We start from the raw sequence: 18,848 nt of genomic DNA on the forward strand, positions 1-18,848 counted from the left end.
TAGCACATAATATTGAAAAATCTGTCTCATTTTCTCTTGATAATCTGTTGCTCTATAGCTATCATAAAATGGCCACAGTAGCAAATACAAGCAACATTTCCACAAAGCTACTCAGCTAGCTTAGAACTCTAGAACTCTCTCTGGCAACTTGCCTAAGAACCCTTGCTTCAGTTCATCTGAAGGTTCTTCACTTTACTATATGTGGTTGAAATTAATAAGCACTCTGATGATTTTATGAAATTGTGACTCATAAACCAGAGAAACTAAACTATTTGGGGATTATGTTTCTTGCTTGCTAAACACAGGTTTATGGGTTTGGAGCCAGTCCTGAACTTTGGACAGTGTTAGGAAAATCCAGGATAAGAAACCTTAAAGAACTGAGCCTTTTTTTTTTTTTTTTAAATCCAAAGGTATGCCCATCTTCTGATGTATAGTTTCATTTACTGTAAAGAATTATAAAATGTCTAAATATTAGGCCAAGTATAAACTTTGGAAAAGAAATAATAAAATGCTACAAGCTAAGACACAGTTACAACATGACTCAGACTGGAGGCATACACCCCCTTAAGCAAGCAGCACAGCATGACACATGCACTTTGTTAAAGGTGATAAATGCCAGGTGCATGCATAAAAGGGAAAGGTCCTCCCTGACACAATGTACTTCTGCCTCCCAACCTTAATCATCACCTAGAAAAAGCAATAGCTCTAAAAAGGTCTCTATACCCCAACCTTAATTTTCATGCTATATTTTTCATTGTCAAAAACATTGATATTAGCCTGCAAACTCTTCACAGACAACTACCTAACTCTGTACATTTATAACACCAACATCCAAGACAATAGACCCTATGGACAACAAATTAAGTAGCAATGTGGATGATCCCAACTTTCAGTACACTAGTTTAGAACTATTAAAGACATAAAAAAATTCTTCACACCTCAACACAAGATTTAAGAACACAACATTTAGCAAACCTACACATTATTTCTTCATAATTTTATTCTTTTCTCCCAAAAAGTAATTGTTTCAAAAATCACTTCTGCCTTAGTTAGGAAATAAAACTGTACATCAGAATGTCTTAATTCTTGGCCATACATAGACACCAAGACACAATCTTTTAATTCTTCAGGGATGTAAAAACTCAACCAAGAGACAAGGGACCCTGAAACCACCACTATCTATGTCAAACATCATAAAATATTTCTATAATCATGTAAACTTGAAATAATCTGTTACCATAGTTAGTATACACAATGTAAAATCAACTCTAAACACCCAAATACACTAAAAAATATAAATAAACATAAACTGTGATTTGTGTTTTTCTATTAATTATCAATGGCTTTGCTATTTGTTGGTATGTAAATATTTTGCAGATAATTACCAAGTACCTAAAAAATCTTAACACTAAAATAAAATAGAGGCACTAAACACTTTGGAACACTATTTTGGTGGGAAGTTTATGTTTGGAAAGCCCATCCATGGAGTTTCTGAAATTCAGCAACACAAACCTTTGACCATTTAGGGGCTTTCCTTAGAAACTGAATTTAAGAACTTTGATTTATGAAAATAAAGCTAGTCCAGGCACGGTGGTTCAAGCCTGTAATGCCAGCACTTTGGGAGGCTGAGGCGGGCAGATCACGATGTCAGGAGATCGAGACCATCCTGGCTAACATGGTAAAACCCCGTCTCTGCTAAAAATGCAAAAAAATTAGTCAGCTGTGGTGGCAGGTGCCTGTAGTCCCAGCTACTCGGGAGGCTGAGGCAGGAGAATCGCTTGAACCCAGGAGGCAGAGGTTGCAGTGAGCTGAGATTGCACCACTGCACTCCAGCATGGGTGACAGAGGGAGACACCACCTCAAAAAAAAAAAAAAAAAAAAAAAAAAAAAAAAAAAAAAAGGGCTAAAGCTTTTCAGAAATCAACATGGTTTTTGGCAAAGTAAGCATAAATCCAAAATTCCTAGCTGTGTTTTCCTTCTGTGTATATTATCACAAATTTAAACTGTGATGACATATTTCCTAACATTTCAGAGTAAGTGAATAACATTTACAAAAGGCAACCCTAACCTTGTGATCTGATGATATTACAGCAAAGTAATGTCAGTTCTGGAGAATTTATATTATTAATCTACAGAATGGTTAAAAAGATATTGATCAAATGAAGTGTTTGGTTTTAAAATTTAGTTAAATCTTGACTCTCAACATGCAAATAACCCATGCCAAATCCTTATTCTCAAATTTGCACTCCCTTGGCATCTAGTAACTACCAAAGCTAATGTATGGCAGAAAATGAAGGCTTCTAATAAAATATAATCAGAAAAAAACTGTTTGTTCTCCGAAACAACAACTATCTTCTAAAGCTAAGAAATCACTTTGATTATTCATATCTCTTTCCTCCCATCAGAGTTAAGAATAACAGGTTGATTTAACAGTATTTCAGCAGGCTAAGTTTAAACTAAAATTCTTCAGAAAATCTGTAAAATAATATAGAATGAAAAAATAGATGTCACTATTTTACCACACATCATAATGCTTTATCATGTCTGGCCTGTAATATACTCCTTCATTCTGGCTTTATTAGAAATTTTATTAGGAATTCTATTATGGCCATAATTGTGTCTTTAATTATGTATCAGTAGCAATAAAATCAGAAAACTTAAAAAGAAGTCTTAGTGAATTAAAATAAAAAGTTTATTTGTATTTGATATTACTTAATTGAATTATTTACCTTATAACATACCAATTTTTAAATAACTGGTGTATTTTGCACCCCAATTTGCCCTGGCATGTTCCCAGGGATGTACCGTCAATATGCTACTAGTATCTTCAATGGCTGTAGTTGGTGATTTATATCACTTCGAATTTTTTTCAAGCCAAATTATCTTGGCTACATTTTACTATCTCTGAGGACTGATCATTTGTTTGTTCCCGTGAAGACAGAAAACCTTGGCCCTGGCAATGCTAACTTTGTCACCTTGCCGCCACGTTGATACAGGGTGACAATTCAGACAGGCAGATTCTTGGTTCACACTAGTCTCTGCAGAAAAGGCGTTTGAAGACCTTTTTGTTACTCCCAAGGAGATGCGAACCTTACTGGATTGCTGCCCTCTCAGAATATCATTGAGTCATCTTTTTAAAAATTACTATTTGCATTTTTTGAGAGAGAAATTATCCTAGGGTATATGTGCATCAGGATTTCAGGTTCTATTGCCTAGGGCTTCAACAGTACATGAGAATCAGACCTTCCGCACACCCAGTGAAAAGATGACTTAGGTTTGGGTACGGGATGTTGATATGCAGAGTATTGCCTATAGACTCTGCTTTGAGTCTGTTCAGGTCTAAGCAACTTATATAAATAAACCCTTATAAATCCAGGTGAATTAAGAAAACAGTTGAGGTTACTTCGATTCCCTGGAACACCTATAGCAATCAGGAACTTTGGGGAAATAAGCACTGGTCAGGGATTCTGTTGTTCCTGGGCTCACTGGCCCGTATCCATGTATCAGCATCAGTAGGGTAAATGATGCCTAGGAACAATGTTCATGCCTTTCCTCTTTATTCCAAGCCATAATTGGCATGGAAATGAATAAGTATATAGCAAAATGGTGATGAATTTATATATTGCTATCCAATGGATACAAAATTGTTTTTAAAAAATCTCCCACTGCTTTCTTTGCAGATCCTCCTTATACTGGAGCCTAGGCGGGGCCCTATCCATGCTCTATTCACAATGTCTCTGGATATCAACTCCATCAGTTGTTTACTGATCTTCAAAATATATAGACTTAAAAAAGAAAAAAAAAATGAACTGGCCTTTAATCTGTTAAATAACACAGCGAACTTCAGAACACTGTTAGTGATTCTAACCTGAAATGATCTTGTCTATTCTGGAGCTGTCCATCCAAAACCCTATACACTTCACCCATCACAGCTAGATGTTCTGGGCTGAATCCAGCTGAGCTGTCACAAAGCTATGTACATAATGCTTCTTAAACTATGTATAGAACAGCTTTCCGTGAACCATACTTCTAGAGTAAGGGCCTCATCTTATGCTGACGGATATTCTATGAAACAGCTTTTCAAAAACCACCACTGGCTTCATGATAGGAATGTTGCTGTGGCCCCTTCCATTCCATCATTTACTCCCACTCTGCAAAGGGCCACGTGAAAGTCTTCCTTCAGAACTACATGAACGAAAACCATAATTTCTGCCAGATAACTGGTTTGCTTTTTCCCTAACAAATGACACAAATTAAATCAGCAACAACATCTTTTACCTTTGGCTACCAGAAGCTAATAACCAAATTGTAGTACGTATATAGGATCCTATGGCTTACATATCTGCATTTGAAAAACCCTCCACCTAATATTTCTATTTTACTCCAATTTTCCTCCATGTAGCCCCTATTTCCTTATTTTAATTGTATGAATTCCTAGAAGCCACTTTATATACTTTCCCAAACAAGACAGGGCATAAACAAATAGAAATAAAGAAATCAATTTATCTTTTAAGGTATCTTCTAAGGAACCAAAAATAGAAGGTGACTGAACAGAAAGTTTCTACTCTAATATTAGCCATGATTTACACTCCTTTACATCACATATTTAACATAAGAAAATTTGTAACAATAAAATGAAAGCTCTTCAATTATTATACTAATACAAAAATCAAATGTCTTTAGATATGTCCTCCATATCTAAAGGTACACAACAGTGACGATGATATACGCAGATATTGATTGCAGCATGTTATATAAAAACAAAATATTGAAAACCACTCAAAGGTACATAACTAGGGTATTTTTAAGTTAATTACGGTACATTCATTCACGTAATGGCATACTGTATAGCCATTTAAAAGAATGAGTCAGGTTTAAATAACTGATGAGGACTGCTTTCCAAAATGTAGCATTACATGAAAAAAAAAAATCAAGATACAGAATCGTTTGTACTTCATGCCATCATTTATGAAAAAGGGAAATTTTGAAAATGTTAAGAAATCTCTACAAGGATCAATAGGAAACAGTGGTAGCCTGTTGGAAGGTGGAACTAGGTGTCAAGAAAACAGCAAAGTTAGAAATACTTACCTTCACTGCCGTCTTGCTCTTAGTATGTGTCTTTTAATTTTTCACCTAACCATGCATTTCTTGCTTTTTTAAAAGGAGACAATTTAAGTATATAATTGGAATAAGGATCAGAATAACTAATAGAAAATATATGCCCCTATGGTTTTAAGGACACTACAAAAAGTATTTTGGTACAAAAATATCTTAATATTTTCTGAAAATATTTTTATCATAAAAGGTGTCCCCAAAATGCTATTCAGATCTCAGAATTCTACATATTCCTCCTTAATAGGTCATGGGTCTAGGAAAAAAAAAAGCCTATACTACATACATAGGTATAAACATTATGGCTAACGGCTGGGCCTGGTGTCTCACGCCTGTAATCCCAGCACTTTGGGAGGCCAAGGTGGGTGGATTACCTGAAGTCAGGAGTTCAAGACCAGCCGAACCAACATGATGAAACCCTGTCTCTACTAAAAATACAAAAATTAGCTAGGTGTGGTGGTGCACACCTGTAATCCCAGCTACTCGAGAGAGAGTGAGGCAGAATTGCTTGAACCCAGGAGGTGCAGGTTGCAGTGAGCCGAGATCCTGCCACTGCACTCCAGCCTGGGCGATGGAGTGAGACCCCACCTCAAAGAAAAAAAAAATTATGGCTAAACTACAAAGATAATAAAATATCAATGAATTAAATAATTCCTAAAGGAATGTGTGGATCTTTCTTACAAGTATAGCATAGGCAGGAAGCCATTGGAAGACCCTGGCAAATGGACACGTCTCACTCCATTCTCCTATCTTCAGCCCATTGCCTCTGGTCTGATAGGAAACAGATGATAAATGGGAGCAGATGGACATTCACTGAGTTGTCAGAGGGATTTCTTGGGAAAGAAAAGGGATCAGAGAATACTAAAATCAAGGAAAGATCAGACTCTGGATATGGGATTGTTGGTGCCTTTGGGTCAGTATTGCCATTCAGTCTTTCCCCTTAAACTGTCTTCTCTACTGAGTAAGAAGCCATTGGGCAATTGATAAAAATTACAAATGTAACTGCCATTTGACCACACATAAAAATTTATTCTGCAGAAACACCGAGAACACGCAAAACAACATTTTTAACATATGTTCAAAGTTTTTTTTATAATTTCTTGTGTTAGCAAAAGATTAGAATCAACACAAATGTTCATCAGTAAGAGACTTGCTAATAAATTACAGTATACCCATACAATAGAATGCTGAGTCCATTAAAAAGTAAGGAGGCAGCCGGGCAAGATGGCTCAGGCTTATAATCCCAGCACTTTGGGAGGCTGAGGTGGGCAGATCAGTTGAGCTCAGAGCTTGAGACCAGCCTGAGCAACATGGCAAAACTCAGTCTCTACAAAAAATACAAAAATTATCCAGGTGTGGTGGCTCATGCCTGTGGTCCCAGCTACTTGGGAGGCTGAGGTGGGAGGATGGCTTGAGCCCAGGAGGTAAGGGCTCCAGTGAGCCAAGATTGTGCCACTGCACTCCAACCTGGGAGACACAGCAAGACCCTGTCTCAAAAAAAAAAAAAAAAAAAGTAAGGAGGTCTATGAAGAAAACCTTTCAACAGGTAGTTAAGAAAAAGCAGCAGCATACAAAGCAGTGTATATAGTATGCTTTCATTTGCACAAAACAAGTAGGTGGTAGGGGAGAGATCTATTGCAATTTACCCATAAGTAGGTAAAATATTTTTAAAAGTATACCAAAAACTGATCATGCTTGTCGCTCTGAGGAGGGATATTTGAGGAAATGAATATATTTTCTCCTACAAAATAAATTAATATTTTCCAAAGAGTGGTGGAAAAATTTAAAACACTGCAGAAAATCAATGGGAAAGGGGCAAGAGTGTCTGCATGTCACAGTGGGAGGCAATAATGAGGGTTAGGCCATCAGAATCCCTCTCCCTTGCCCTTCCATTTTCCCCATGATGAAGGCCCATCCCTGTGATGAATATCTTCCCTTAGCCACTGAAAGACACTGCATAGAATCACTGAGCATCACTTATCATCTGGAAAGCATGCAGTGGATTCAACTAACTCAAAATGCAAAGAACATGAATTCTATAGATAAAAAGCAACAAAAAGAAATGCTGGAAGTTACACTGGTTACAGGAGGTGAGGGAGAAGCCACCTACATTTTTGAAAGCTTATCAAAAATTTCCACAAAGCAAACACAGTGTTGTTTCTGGCACCAGAAGTGCCTTCTTGGTCCCAGTGTGTATATGCGTGGGCAACTTCAAGCAGCATATCCCTGTGGCAGGTATTTGAGGACAGATCTAGTTGCTGAACTGGCAGAGAGGAGAGTGCTTCCCTTTAGTTGGCCTGGCCTTCTAGCTTAAAAAGTACTAAAACTTCTAATCCATAAAGGTTAAGACCTGGCCAGATTAAGCTTATGAAGGCATCTCAGGAAATTAGTAGATCTTAATAGTAATACATAAGATCAGTTCTAATTGGGGAAAAGAATAAAAGAGCAAAGCACTTTCTTTGAAACTTAACTTTGAAGACTACACATACTAACAAATTACCTGTTTGAAAAGGTCAAGACTCTTCAACGCTGATCTTACTTTGGAATCTGCATTCCAAGACCACTTGAAGTTACCCAAAGGTACATGATGTTCTTAAACAACCTTTCAAGGAAAGTAGCAGTTAAATATTCTTAATCAAAATCTTCACTTCCTAAGGATTTGTGGATTCAAGTTTAGTGTTGCAAGTAATCATAAAATTACCCATTGCCTTGCTTTTATTCCTACCCCCCCCCCAAAAAAAAAAAACCAACAAAAAAAAACACCAGATTCTGCATTCTCACCTCAAAATTAGAGGAGGAAACTAATACACTAAGGACAATGAAGTGTACTTTGCTCCATTAGGCTGACCCCAGAATTCTGCTAGCAATCTTCAACATAGATATAAACAGTACAATCCTCACCCCTTTTGAGATCCCCTGTTACTTCTTGGGTGCATACAGGTATAATTATTGCCTTTTTTTTTTTTTTTTTTTTTTTTTTTTTTTTTTTGAGACGGAGTCTTGCTCTGTCGCCCAGGCTGGAGTGCAGTGGTGCGATCTTGGCTCACTGCAAGCTCTGCCTCCCAGGTTCACGCCATTCTCCTGCCTCAGCCTCCCCAGTAGCTGGGACTACAGGTGCCTGCCACCACGCCCAGCTAATTTTTTGTATTTTTAGTAGAGATGGGGTTTCACCGTGTAAGCCAGCATGATCTCGATCTCCTGACCTTGTGATCCACCCGCCTCGGCCTCCCAAAGTGCTGGGATTACAGGTGTGAGCCACCGCGCCCGGCCTAAAAATTGCTTTACATTTTAAATACTAATTCATGTTCAATGGAAATTGTCATAGTTGTTGACCTCAAATAGAAAGGCATTTACTAGTATAACCTCTCTGTGGAGGGAACACTATGTGTGGTCTTCAAAACAAATTCTAATGTTCTAACAGCTCTAATTTTCTCTTGATTATTTTAAAGAGAGTATTCAAAATCCAAATAATCAAAGAAGCATTCAAAATCCAAATAATCAAAGAAATATATAATCTATATAGTTTTGTGATTATGGACAGGAAGTTAATGACCAGTATAGGGAGCAAAAATAAATCATGTTCCATTTATAAGACTGAGTATCTGAATCCAGATAGGAGTAAGAAATGAAAATTTAAATATTTTATTTACTAAATCAAAATTCTCTCCTCAAAATCAATAGCCATGTCATTTGAAATGCAGAAAGAAATAATTCAATAATTTTTCATCATTTCCAATATCCCTAATCATTAGCCAGTAATATGTTATACAACTAAAATTACTTGACCACTCCAAAATAGCTTCAGAATGAATTACTGTATCTCAGTCCCTATGTTTCACTAAACTGTAAGTTTATCTGAAGCCAATAAGAATCCAAAATTTTCACTTTACATGGAAGAGGCAGCAGGAAATGAGGTTCAGAGCTAACTAAGCAATGTCAAGCTGTAGGTGTAGGTTTCACATCTTTCCAAAATCTCCAGTAGAAACATAAGAAAACATCTCAATTTTCCCTGTTCTTAAGGATAAATGATATAAAACCATCCTAATTCACATCATTTCCTTCAGAAACCACAAGTTGCTCAATGACAACCAAAGAACTCAGAAATGGAATAGTTTTGTTAAAACTTGGAACTGGTTGTATTTTGAGTTTTTCTTCACACTTCTATAAAATGCTTTCAACAAAAATGCTATTGTCATAAGCCACATATACAGTCAAACCTCCGAGTAAACAGAAGGACAACTATACAAAAATACAATATTTACACTCTGTATAGTTTTTCTACATTAAGGAAGTTTTCAGATGCAGTTTAGAGCTTCAACATACCTTAGGAACATGCTTGTGTAATACGAAAACTGTAGCTGAGAAATGTTAAACAGCTCTTCAGGTACAAAAGTCAGAATTGAACTCAGTTATCCTAAATTATCTAGTGCTTTTGGTTAACAATTGTTTCCACAGCATACACAGCTTTTAAAGATGAAATATACAACCCTGAAAAATCTTTATTACAGAGGTCTCCACTTGGTAGAAGGAGAGAAATAACATAATTAAAACATGCCATCAAGATGACAAAAAAATTACAGAGCAAGAAACACACATTTTGTGACAAACCTCTGAGTGACTTAAGATGCTGTGTGCTGTAAATATGCAATCATCGGTGTGTGAACATATTAAAAATTTTTCACCTGACAATAAACAGCCACATCAATAGTCAATAAAAGCAAAGCCCATGACAGTGAGAAAATCAAATGTTGAATTTTCAATATGCTAGAGATCTGTTTAAGAGTCAAGAACATAAAACAAAGAATCAAAAAAAAAAAAAAAAAAAGGGTATGACCTACAAAAGAACTATGAATACACAACCTGCCTATTTCTGGAACGGGTCATGCTTTCCCCAGCAGGCAGGAATATTTGGATAGAACGTTGGGTGGTACAGGCAGGAAGCAGCAGGACAGTTTCTATGTCCATTTGAGTAGCATCACTGATCCTTCCTTCCTCAGTCTTAGAGGGAAGAATGTAAAGTTTCCCAGCTATATCTGGCTCTGGTTAGACATAGTGAGCCAGAAGGAGAGGTTTACCAGCTTTAGCATCCTGCAACATTAGTCGGTTTCTCCAAACAAGTCCATAAATAGGAAGATAGCAAGTAAAAATGAAGGGCAGCATGTTTTGTACAGATATGTGTATTTGACTCACAAGAAAATTAAGTTAAACATCTCACAAATGCTCAACCAAATGGAATAAACACTCACCAAAGGGTCACTGCACTAAGGCATAAGATCTGCTAAATAATATAATGAGGGTACCACCACCTTTCCCTACCTACAAACACAGCTTCTGTGGGATAAGTTGGGAAGATCTATGCAGTAATGGGAATAGTTTCTTTTTGTTTTGCTATGCTGTTTTGAAGGAAAATTCCAAAGTGAATCATTCAGAAAAGAAGAGAACCAGAGCATCTCTGATGAGGAAGGGAGACTATCCCTTCCTTATGGGAAAGAACGACATGATTATCTAAAGGTCAAAAGGGCAAAAACATTTTTCACATTAAATTCTCTAGAAGTTATTTGGAATCTTTACAAGGAATCATAATAGATTGAATTGTGATACAATAGCAAGGCATTTTCTTGAACAAACATAGTGACAAAACTTTTAATTTCATAAAGCCTTTCTTTAAAAAAAATCACAAGTTTTCAGAGATATTTCATTCCCTCCGAGCAGCCTCTTTTTGATTTGTTCTGCCCCTTTGAGCTGACTTCTCAGCCCACATTCCTCTACCTGTTTATATCAAAACAAAGACAGGCAGAACTCCGAACTGACAAGAGACATTTGGGCCATCTAAGATGCTAGAAAAATAAAATACACAGAAGGAAACATTCACCTTTGAGCTAATTTTCACAACCTTGCCAACTTCAATGTTAATGGTAAAGAACCATTTGTGCCTTTTTAATTGAAAGGAATTTTATTTCATTGTAACACAGAGAACCTTGAAACTACTTTGATTTTGGAAGTATAAACGTAAAAGGTGAAGCAAATGTTTGCCTGCCTGCTATGTGTGAGCCGCTGGGCTAGACCCTTTGTACGGTGGGTCAATTGCATTCTGTTAAAGGGAGATGGTGGTAACTCCAGTTTCCAGTAAACGAAAGAAGTAGGCAAAGCTGCTGTGCAATCACTGGTTAGTCTATTCAATATTGTTTTAAGGGAAGATGATCCAAAAAGAAGAATGGTGCCTGGTGGAATTTAGTCTTCTACAGTGTCAGAAGTATTTGCACAGCTGGAGATTGCATGTATAGAACTACTCATTTTTCATTCAGGAGGGTTATGTGTGGGTGTGTTGGGCCAACAGAAGGGTCCTTTCTTCACATTTTGGTTATTAGAGTCTGTGGGTTCTCAAATTCCGTACCAGGTAGGCAAATATTCATTTGCTTCACCTTTCTATCCCCAACCAGAGATTGTGGTCTTTATGTGCAATTAGAGTAAATATGTGACTCTCACTGTCCCTCTTTCACAAAATTAAGCATGACATTGCGAGTATCCTCAAAAATTAAAATAGCAGAGGGAACTCCTAATCTTCCTGAACTTAAATTTGCCTGACTCCTCACACTAGCAACCCTTCTCCAAGGCAGGCTTCTCCATTGCCAGCTCTAGCCTTTGTAACTACCCTTCTCTCTTCCTCTAAGCCCCTTCCTCACTAGCAATAAAATATATATCCCAATGTAGAACCCAACTTAGTTCCCATTATCTTACCAGAAGTGCCCCCACCCCGCCCCCAGCACTCTAAGGGTGCTCTGGAAATGTACTTAATCATTTGAAGACTATTTTTTTGCAGTAAGAGCGAGATACAATTTTAAGATCACAATAAAATGCTGGGGACAAATTTCCTAAATTTCTCAAACTCTTTTGACATAGCTCTAAACTTTACCATTAAAATATCCATTTGTGGTCATAGAAAAGGTGAAAATCACTTTTCTGCTTTGGTACTTATTACATGAGGTTGGTTACTTAAAGAACTTACAAATAATGTTGTTTCAGAAGCTTTGTTTCATTTTACTGGGTGGTCCATTTAAAACACTGTCAATACAACTCCACTTCAAAAAAGGATTTACAAATGGGCCACTTTACACAACAGCTATGGTGAGGATTATATAAGTACTCTAAGGTTCGGAGCTTATTTTGTGTAAATATGGTCTAGACTCATTATCTTACCTCCATCTCCAAGCCCGGAGAGAGAGGAAAAAAAAAAAAAAAGAAAAAGAAAAGGAATAAACCTGGTGAGAAAACAGGAAGGAGCTGCAGATTTTGAGGGAAAATGCTAAAATAAACATTTAAGGTGGCTCTCTGTGAATGGGCCGTAATACAGGTGGCTTAAGTTGAAAAGAAGCAGAATAAGGAGTCCGGACTTTATCTGAAAATCCCCAAGTCAGACCTACAAGGCCAAGCCTTGCTCAGTAATGAGCCCTCTGATATGTGGGGTGAAGCCATGAACAAGGTGGAAAGCCCCACCTCCCAGGGAACTGAAGTCTCCAGGCTTGATACTCACGCTGACACTGTCCCCAGGACTGGCGAGCCCAGCCCCAGCAGCAGTCAATCCTCCCACCATAACGACATAGGCCAATCGACGACACTATTTGCCTGGGCCACCTACCAAACAAAAAGATTCAAAATAAATAAGGACACTTTTGAGAAGAAAGGTAATTTCCTCTTTATTATTACTTTAGAAAAAATGTCAACCACACCCAACAATTTTCTACAAACTCTTTTACGCCTGCAGAAATTTAAGGTTAAAACACCTTCACAGAAATAGCTCTGCTATGATCTAATGTCAAATTGCAGACAGTTAAATACTCCATCCCCCAACACACAAGGGTAGGAGAAAAAAGGGGAGGGAAAGATGCTTTCTTAACTAGAAATAGCACCAGCTAACACCAACAATTCTCAAGGCTGCCACTCACAGGATAGTTTCTGAAGCTTGAAATAAAACAGAGTCCTCAGAGACCCACACCTGTTACTGGGGGGAAAGCCAGGTTTGACTGATTCACCATAAACTGAAAAGTATTAAATAAGACATGTCAAAGCAGAAAAAAATTTCTGCCTTATATAAAAGGTGGATGGGGGGAGGAGCAGAAAGAAGGTTTCTCAAAAATCAAGTGTAACAGAGCTCTTTTTGAGACATAACTGTGGCAGAAACAAAAAACAAACAAACAAAAAAAACAAAAAAAGTACTAGAAAAAAAGTCTAAATAAAACTAAGGAGAGTTTAAAGTGTAGCTGATAACTCAAGTGTCCTTGTGGTTTGAAACTTGCTTAGAACAACAATTCATAGTATTTTCCTCTCTAATGTAAATAATGCCTAAAGAAAGTAATTTCAGGATACAGATTTCAGGATACCTGATTACACGTTGACACATTATTTGCTAAATTGTTTCCTTGTTTAGAGTCACACCTAAATGACTTTTTTCCTCTGGGTATCAACATTTTAATTGGCTGTTTTAGACATCTTTTTAAAGTTACAAAAAGCTATATGCATTCACATCATATGCATATCTTGTGATGGGTTTATTGTTGCAAATATGTGTGCAAGAAATGCATAACATACCCAAATGTGAGCACAGAATTGCTTTTAAAAATAAAATGAAAAGGTCTAGACTCTGGCTGCTCTCACATTTTCTTAAAGTCTCTTTATCTTTTCATTTCCCCTTTTCTTTTACCTGCCTTTTCTACCCCCAGCTCCAAAGTACAAAATAACCCCGAACTTTCTATTTCCTCCGACCAGGTAGTAAACAAGCAGCTGTGCTTTTTCTTGGCGCTCCACTGGTTCCCCTCCGTTCGCCTCCGGGTACAAGAAAGCGAATCAATTGTGGAACTGATTCGTTCCAAGATTGCAGGTAAAACAGGTGCTGCATCTTTCTTTGGGACTAGGCAGGGACCTACACGGAGGGGTGGGGGCAGGAGTCGCTGAAGGAAGGCGACCGGGCGGCGGTGTGCGCCAGAGTAAAACCTCTTCCCGCAGCAGCCATCTGCACTCGGGGCGAGCCTGGTCTGTAATTGCGCGGAGATGAGGGGGACCGAGCACACCCTCCCGACAGACCCAGTGTCTCTCACACACTGGAGCGGCCCCGGAGCGCGGGAGGACCGGCTGAGTGACAGCGGAGACGCGGCCCGAGGTTGTTGGAACCTGTCACGGCACGCCGCCGTCAGGCTCGCCCGGGTCTGAGGAGCAGCGCAGTGTGGGCGCTCTCTCACACACATCCACACACTCATGCTCACACTCACGGAGCGCCTACCCTCCGGTCCTCATTTTGAGCCTCCTTCCCTCAAGAAAACCAAATGGGGAGGCCCACAAATCTCCCCCGTAGCCCAGTCGCTGACTCGCGCCCACCCTCTGTGTGAGCGGCCCCGAGAGCCCCGAGCCGAGCCCGGACCTCCCCCCGGGCGCCTGGAAGCTTCCTCACTGAAGAGCCGTCTAGTTCAGGCGCGGGAGTTTCCCGGGTAAGGGATGTTCCGCGCGTCACCTCGGCGTAGGTGGTTCAATCGCGCCCTCCGAGCTGAGATCCCGGGCTCTAGCCGCTCCTCTCCCCCATTCCTAATTCCCGAGCCAGGGCGAGTCGCCCTCGGGGGGCCGCGGCTGGGGTCCCAGACTCGCAGGGGCGCGCCCGCCCCGCGTCGGGCGGGCACTTGGAGCCGCTGGACCGCTCTCCTCGCGCCACGCTGTGCGATGGCCCAACTTCTGGATGGGGAGACGCCTCTCTGTCCGCGTAACTCCGCGGGGAAAAGTGACCCAAGACAGTGAGTGTGAAACTAGCGCGGGAAGGAGGAGAGGGATCATCGGGGCCCAGCTCACCTCCCGTCGAACTCGGCGGCCGCCTGCAGGTAGAGCGAGGACACCAGCACCAGCGCCAGGAGAAAATCCATGTTGGGCAGGGGGTCCTGGGGCGCGGCGCAGTGGCGCGCGAGGAACAGGTTGGGGTGGTGGGCGCCGATGGGAGGCGACCCTCTGAGAGTCTCGGGGAACCCCCAGCCCACGCCGCCCGGGCTACTGCTGCCACTCCCGGAGGGCAGCGGCTAGGCGTGCGGCCGAAGCAGGTCTGCTGAGCGGCGCTGGGAGCCCCCTCCGGTTCCCTCCTAGCTAGGGGAGGCGCTGCAGGGGGAGCTGCGTCGCCCGCAGGGAGGGGCGCCAGGGGCGGGCAGGGGGTGCGCGTGCGCCCGACTCGCCGCCCCCCAAGCCCGGGGCGAAGGGTGAGCGCGCTCGGCTCCTCCCCGGGGGCCCAGCGGGGCAGGCAACTCCGGGGCAGGGGCGCTGCGGGAAGGCAGTGGCTCTTGGGGGTTAGCCAAGCAGAGCGAGCCCTAGCCTGGGAGAAAAGTTGCAAACCCTCTCTGGGAGAGGGAAAGCAGGGTGCCCAGCGGGAAAGAAGGAGTCGAGGAGGAAAGGAGCCCGAGGCGTAGGTGCAAGCTCCGCAGGTTCCGCCCGAACAGGTGGTGACTGCAGGGGCGAGCAGTAGCTTTCACCGGAGGGCGGAGAAGACCTAGAGCAGAGAGGTTCATGGGGCTGGAGCTGAACAGTGTCTGCATTTACTGAAACCACAGCACGACTTGGACAAATTAGCAAAGGCAAACTCTGGGAGTTTGCTTTTCCCACAGAGTTGGCAAAGGCATATTTTTTATTTTTTAACTAACCAAAAGAAATATTTGTCTCTCCAGTCGGGTTTTGAAGAAGAAATGAGCAGACTGTTTCTATCTCTACCAGCTCAACTCCCGAGCACATTAGGATAGGACTGCCCCTCTAGGGACCAGTGCCCGCCAGAGAGGAAGGGCTGCTACTGTCTAGTAGTGTTGTGCTGCCTGATCTTGAGGGGATCACTTAGAAACCATTTTAAGTAATCATTGTTCAGTTGTTGCAGAGTAAAAAGTATTGTGCTAAATAAAGGACTGTGTTCAAATGAAAACAAGATTATCCTAAGATGTACATGAGTCCAGTCAAGTTACCCCTCTTCCCAACCTTACCTCAAGTGACAGCCTTGTGCAGTGATCATCTGTCATCTCCCATACCTCTCAATGTCCTAATTTCTCTTCCTCTAGTCCATGGCCTCCTTGCCTTTCTTGCACGTTCCAGGCATGCCCCTGCCTTGGGGCCAGTGACTGGCTGTTTTCTGTCTGGACCCAAATACCTACATGGCTCACACCCTCACTTCCTTCAGTCTTTGCTCAAATGTCACCTCTTCGAGGAGGCCAATCATGACCATCCTATTTAAAACTGCAACTTGCCCTCTGCAAATATCTACATGGCATACAACCTCACTTCCTTTAGTCTTTGCTCAAATGTCACACCTCTTTGAGGAGGCCAGTCATGACCATCCTATTTAAACCTCTAACTTGCCCTCCTTCTGATGCTTCTTGGCCTGCCCTACTTTGTCTTTTCTCCATACCACTCATCTTTTGTATTACTATATAACTTGCATAATTTTTGTTGGTATGTTTTCTTTCTGCTAGAATGCAAGCTGTACAAAGGCGGGTATCTAGAACTCTGTCTGGCACATAGTAGGTACTCATAAATGTTTGTTCCATTCATTTGCTACATTACAAACGTTTTCCCCCCATCTTCATTTTCTTTTTGAGGTTTCTACAACTTCAGATTTTTAATGGAAAGTTCTGTGGCGGGTGATCTCACTATCCCGATCATTCAGTGTGTGTAAAAACAGGAATTTTCTTCAAGGAAAGGAAAAATAATGGTTTCAACTTAAATGACTCTTTGATTTCTAAGTTGTTTTCAGTTAGCAAAACAAGTTTCTATTTTAATCTCAAGAAAGATCCATGCCAATTCAGGCTTGGGACATTATTTTAGGCAAACAGCTTGGTGTCATCCATTTCAGGTCCTTCTAATGAAGTCCAAAAATGTAGGAGTCCAAATATTTTTTCTGCAGAAAATCAAATTTTTGTAAGTGTAGGCATGGTTCCAGGTTCCAGTGGCTACTCCTTAGCTGTTTTTGTTTGTTGGTTGGTTAGTTGGTGCCTGGGTTAGATTTACAAATAAACCTCACTGGAGCAATGGATGATTAGGGAGAAAGGGGGTAATATACAGCTAAAAACACTGGAGATCTAAGGAAAAGAGCAAGAGTGGTGGGTGAAAACAGGATAAATAACTGGAGGAAAAAGTGTAATGCCCCATCTGCATGTGTCTTTCTTTTGTTTTCCATATATTTGCTTTGGCCTAGAAAACACTCCATTCCTCTTCCTTCTTCATTTGGACAGTCTCCACTTACCCTTTGAGTTTAAATTTAGCTGACACTCTCCCAGGAAGCCTTTTCTGACTTTTTGCTTGGCTGAGACTAGTGTTTTATATACTTCTATTACACTTTGCATCCTCTAAGGTAGCTCTTAATGTATTGTGTTGTAATTCCCTCCCTACCACTCTGGGTCCTGTGAGACATTAGTCTAACCAATAGAAGGGCCAGGGCAGTGCCTATCTTGTCACTATATCCCCAGCACAATGCCTGGCACAAGGCTTAAGTTCAGCAAAGATTAAATAGATGGATTGGATTAAATTGAATTCTGCCTGGTGAACTTTAGCTTCTCCCTCGAGTAAAATGTAGCTAATTATACCAGTCTTTGTTGAATCATGAAATAAGGAGACTCTAAAGGACTTCCAAGGTCTAACTGGTTATTATGCTGCAACTATGACCACCAAAGATCATTCCAAAAAAGAGGCAGAGTTGCCATGGGAGTGACATTTCATTATCTCAGTCTTAAAAACAAACGAACAAGAACAAGATCAAAACAGCAAGCTTTTAGCAATAACTCTATTGTTTTAGGAGGAAAAACTTTGATTAGGCTTCTTACCAGGTAATGACACCTTGCAGGCAGTAATCCCAATTTTCTCTTGCACAAATAATTTTCAATGACCAGCCACAATGTGATACATATAAATAGCAAAATAGAACGACACAAACACAACTTCAAACCTTTAAAATTTAGAAGTTCATAGTCCTTTCTCTTTTCAGTAAATCTTTATTAAGGACCTATAATGTATTGGCAATTTCTAGCTAGGTACTAGGATTTCAGCTAAGAACAAGAACAAAGTCCTGCCCTGAAAGGGTTTACATTCCAGTGGGGGAGCAATACAAAAGGACAATGTAGAGAGGAAAAAGGAGTAACGAGAGGATGAAGGGAGGTTAGGGTTGTAGAAAATGATGGAGGTGTGATTGTAGATGGAGTGCTTTGGTCACCTTTGGGGAAGTAACATTTGAGCAGAGACTGAATGAAGTGAGGGAGAGAGCCACATGAGGGTGTGGGATGGAGCCCGTGTCCATGCAGAGGGAAAAGCGGTGTGTTTTCTCCATCAAGCTCTGAAATGACTTCTCATAGTTGGTGTCATACAAACCATTAAACAAGATATTGCTCCCTCTTCCCACACCCCATACACAGTAGTGGCACAGGCATAGGATAACTGCTTTTAAAAGCTCCTATTAAGAGAAAGATACACATAGCTGCTTGTTCACAGCAATTTTGACTCCTAGCTGAGCAAGAATTATGGAGACTCTGTTCTGGCAGTGCAGAAAGTGCCTTTGTTAGACAATTGGGATACTCTGCTTCTTTTAGAGGAACTACCTTGTCCATAATCTTCCATAGCCATATCAGAAGTAACTGTTAGAGAAAATGCCTTCCTAGGGGGCTGTATATCATTTACAACGCCTTTTCTGCTGGTAAAAATTTGAAGACTTGAGTATTGCTTTAAGGAGCTAACAGATTCAT

General features: G+C 40.5%; 1 protein-coding gene across 5 annotated transcripts in view; it reads right to left on the reverse strand.

The window, feature by feature from the left end:
* LOC105486303 (nephronectin) overlaps positions 1 to 15,204 on the reverse strand; it is a 76,347-nt gene extending 61,143 nt beyond the window's left edge. For 2 of the 5 annotated variants that reach the window (XR_011621119.1, XM_011749135.2), the window contains exons 1-2: positions 14,944 to 15,204; positions 12,644 to 12,744 (exon numbers count right to left, since the gene is read on the reverse strand). Coding sequence is in view for 4 of the 5 variants with exons in the window: in XM_011749135.2 (XP_011747437.2) it covers positions 12,644 to 12,744; positions 14,944 to 15,014 (172 nt within the window). In the remaining variant the exon portion in view is untranslated. The remainder of the gene's footprint in view (positions 1 to 12,643; positions 12,745 to 14,943) is intronic. The other 3 variants (XM_011749136.2, XM_011749137.2, XM_011749139.3) reach the window with 3 other exon arrangements.
* Positions 15,205 to 18,848: the final 3,644 nt, after the last annotated feature.

The sequence above is a fragment of the Macaca nemestrina genome, chromosome 3 (assembly GCF_043159975.1).
Source record: "Macaca nemestrina isolate mMacNem1 chromosome 3, mMacNem.hap1, whole genome shotgun sequence".
Classification (NCBI taxonomy): Eukaryota; Metazoa; Chordata; class Mammalia; order Primates; family Cercopithecidae; genus Macaca; species Macaca nemestrina.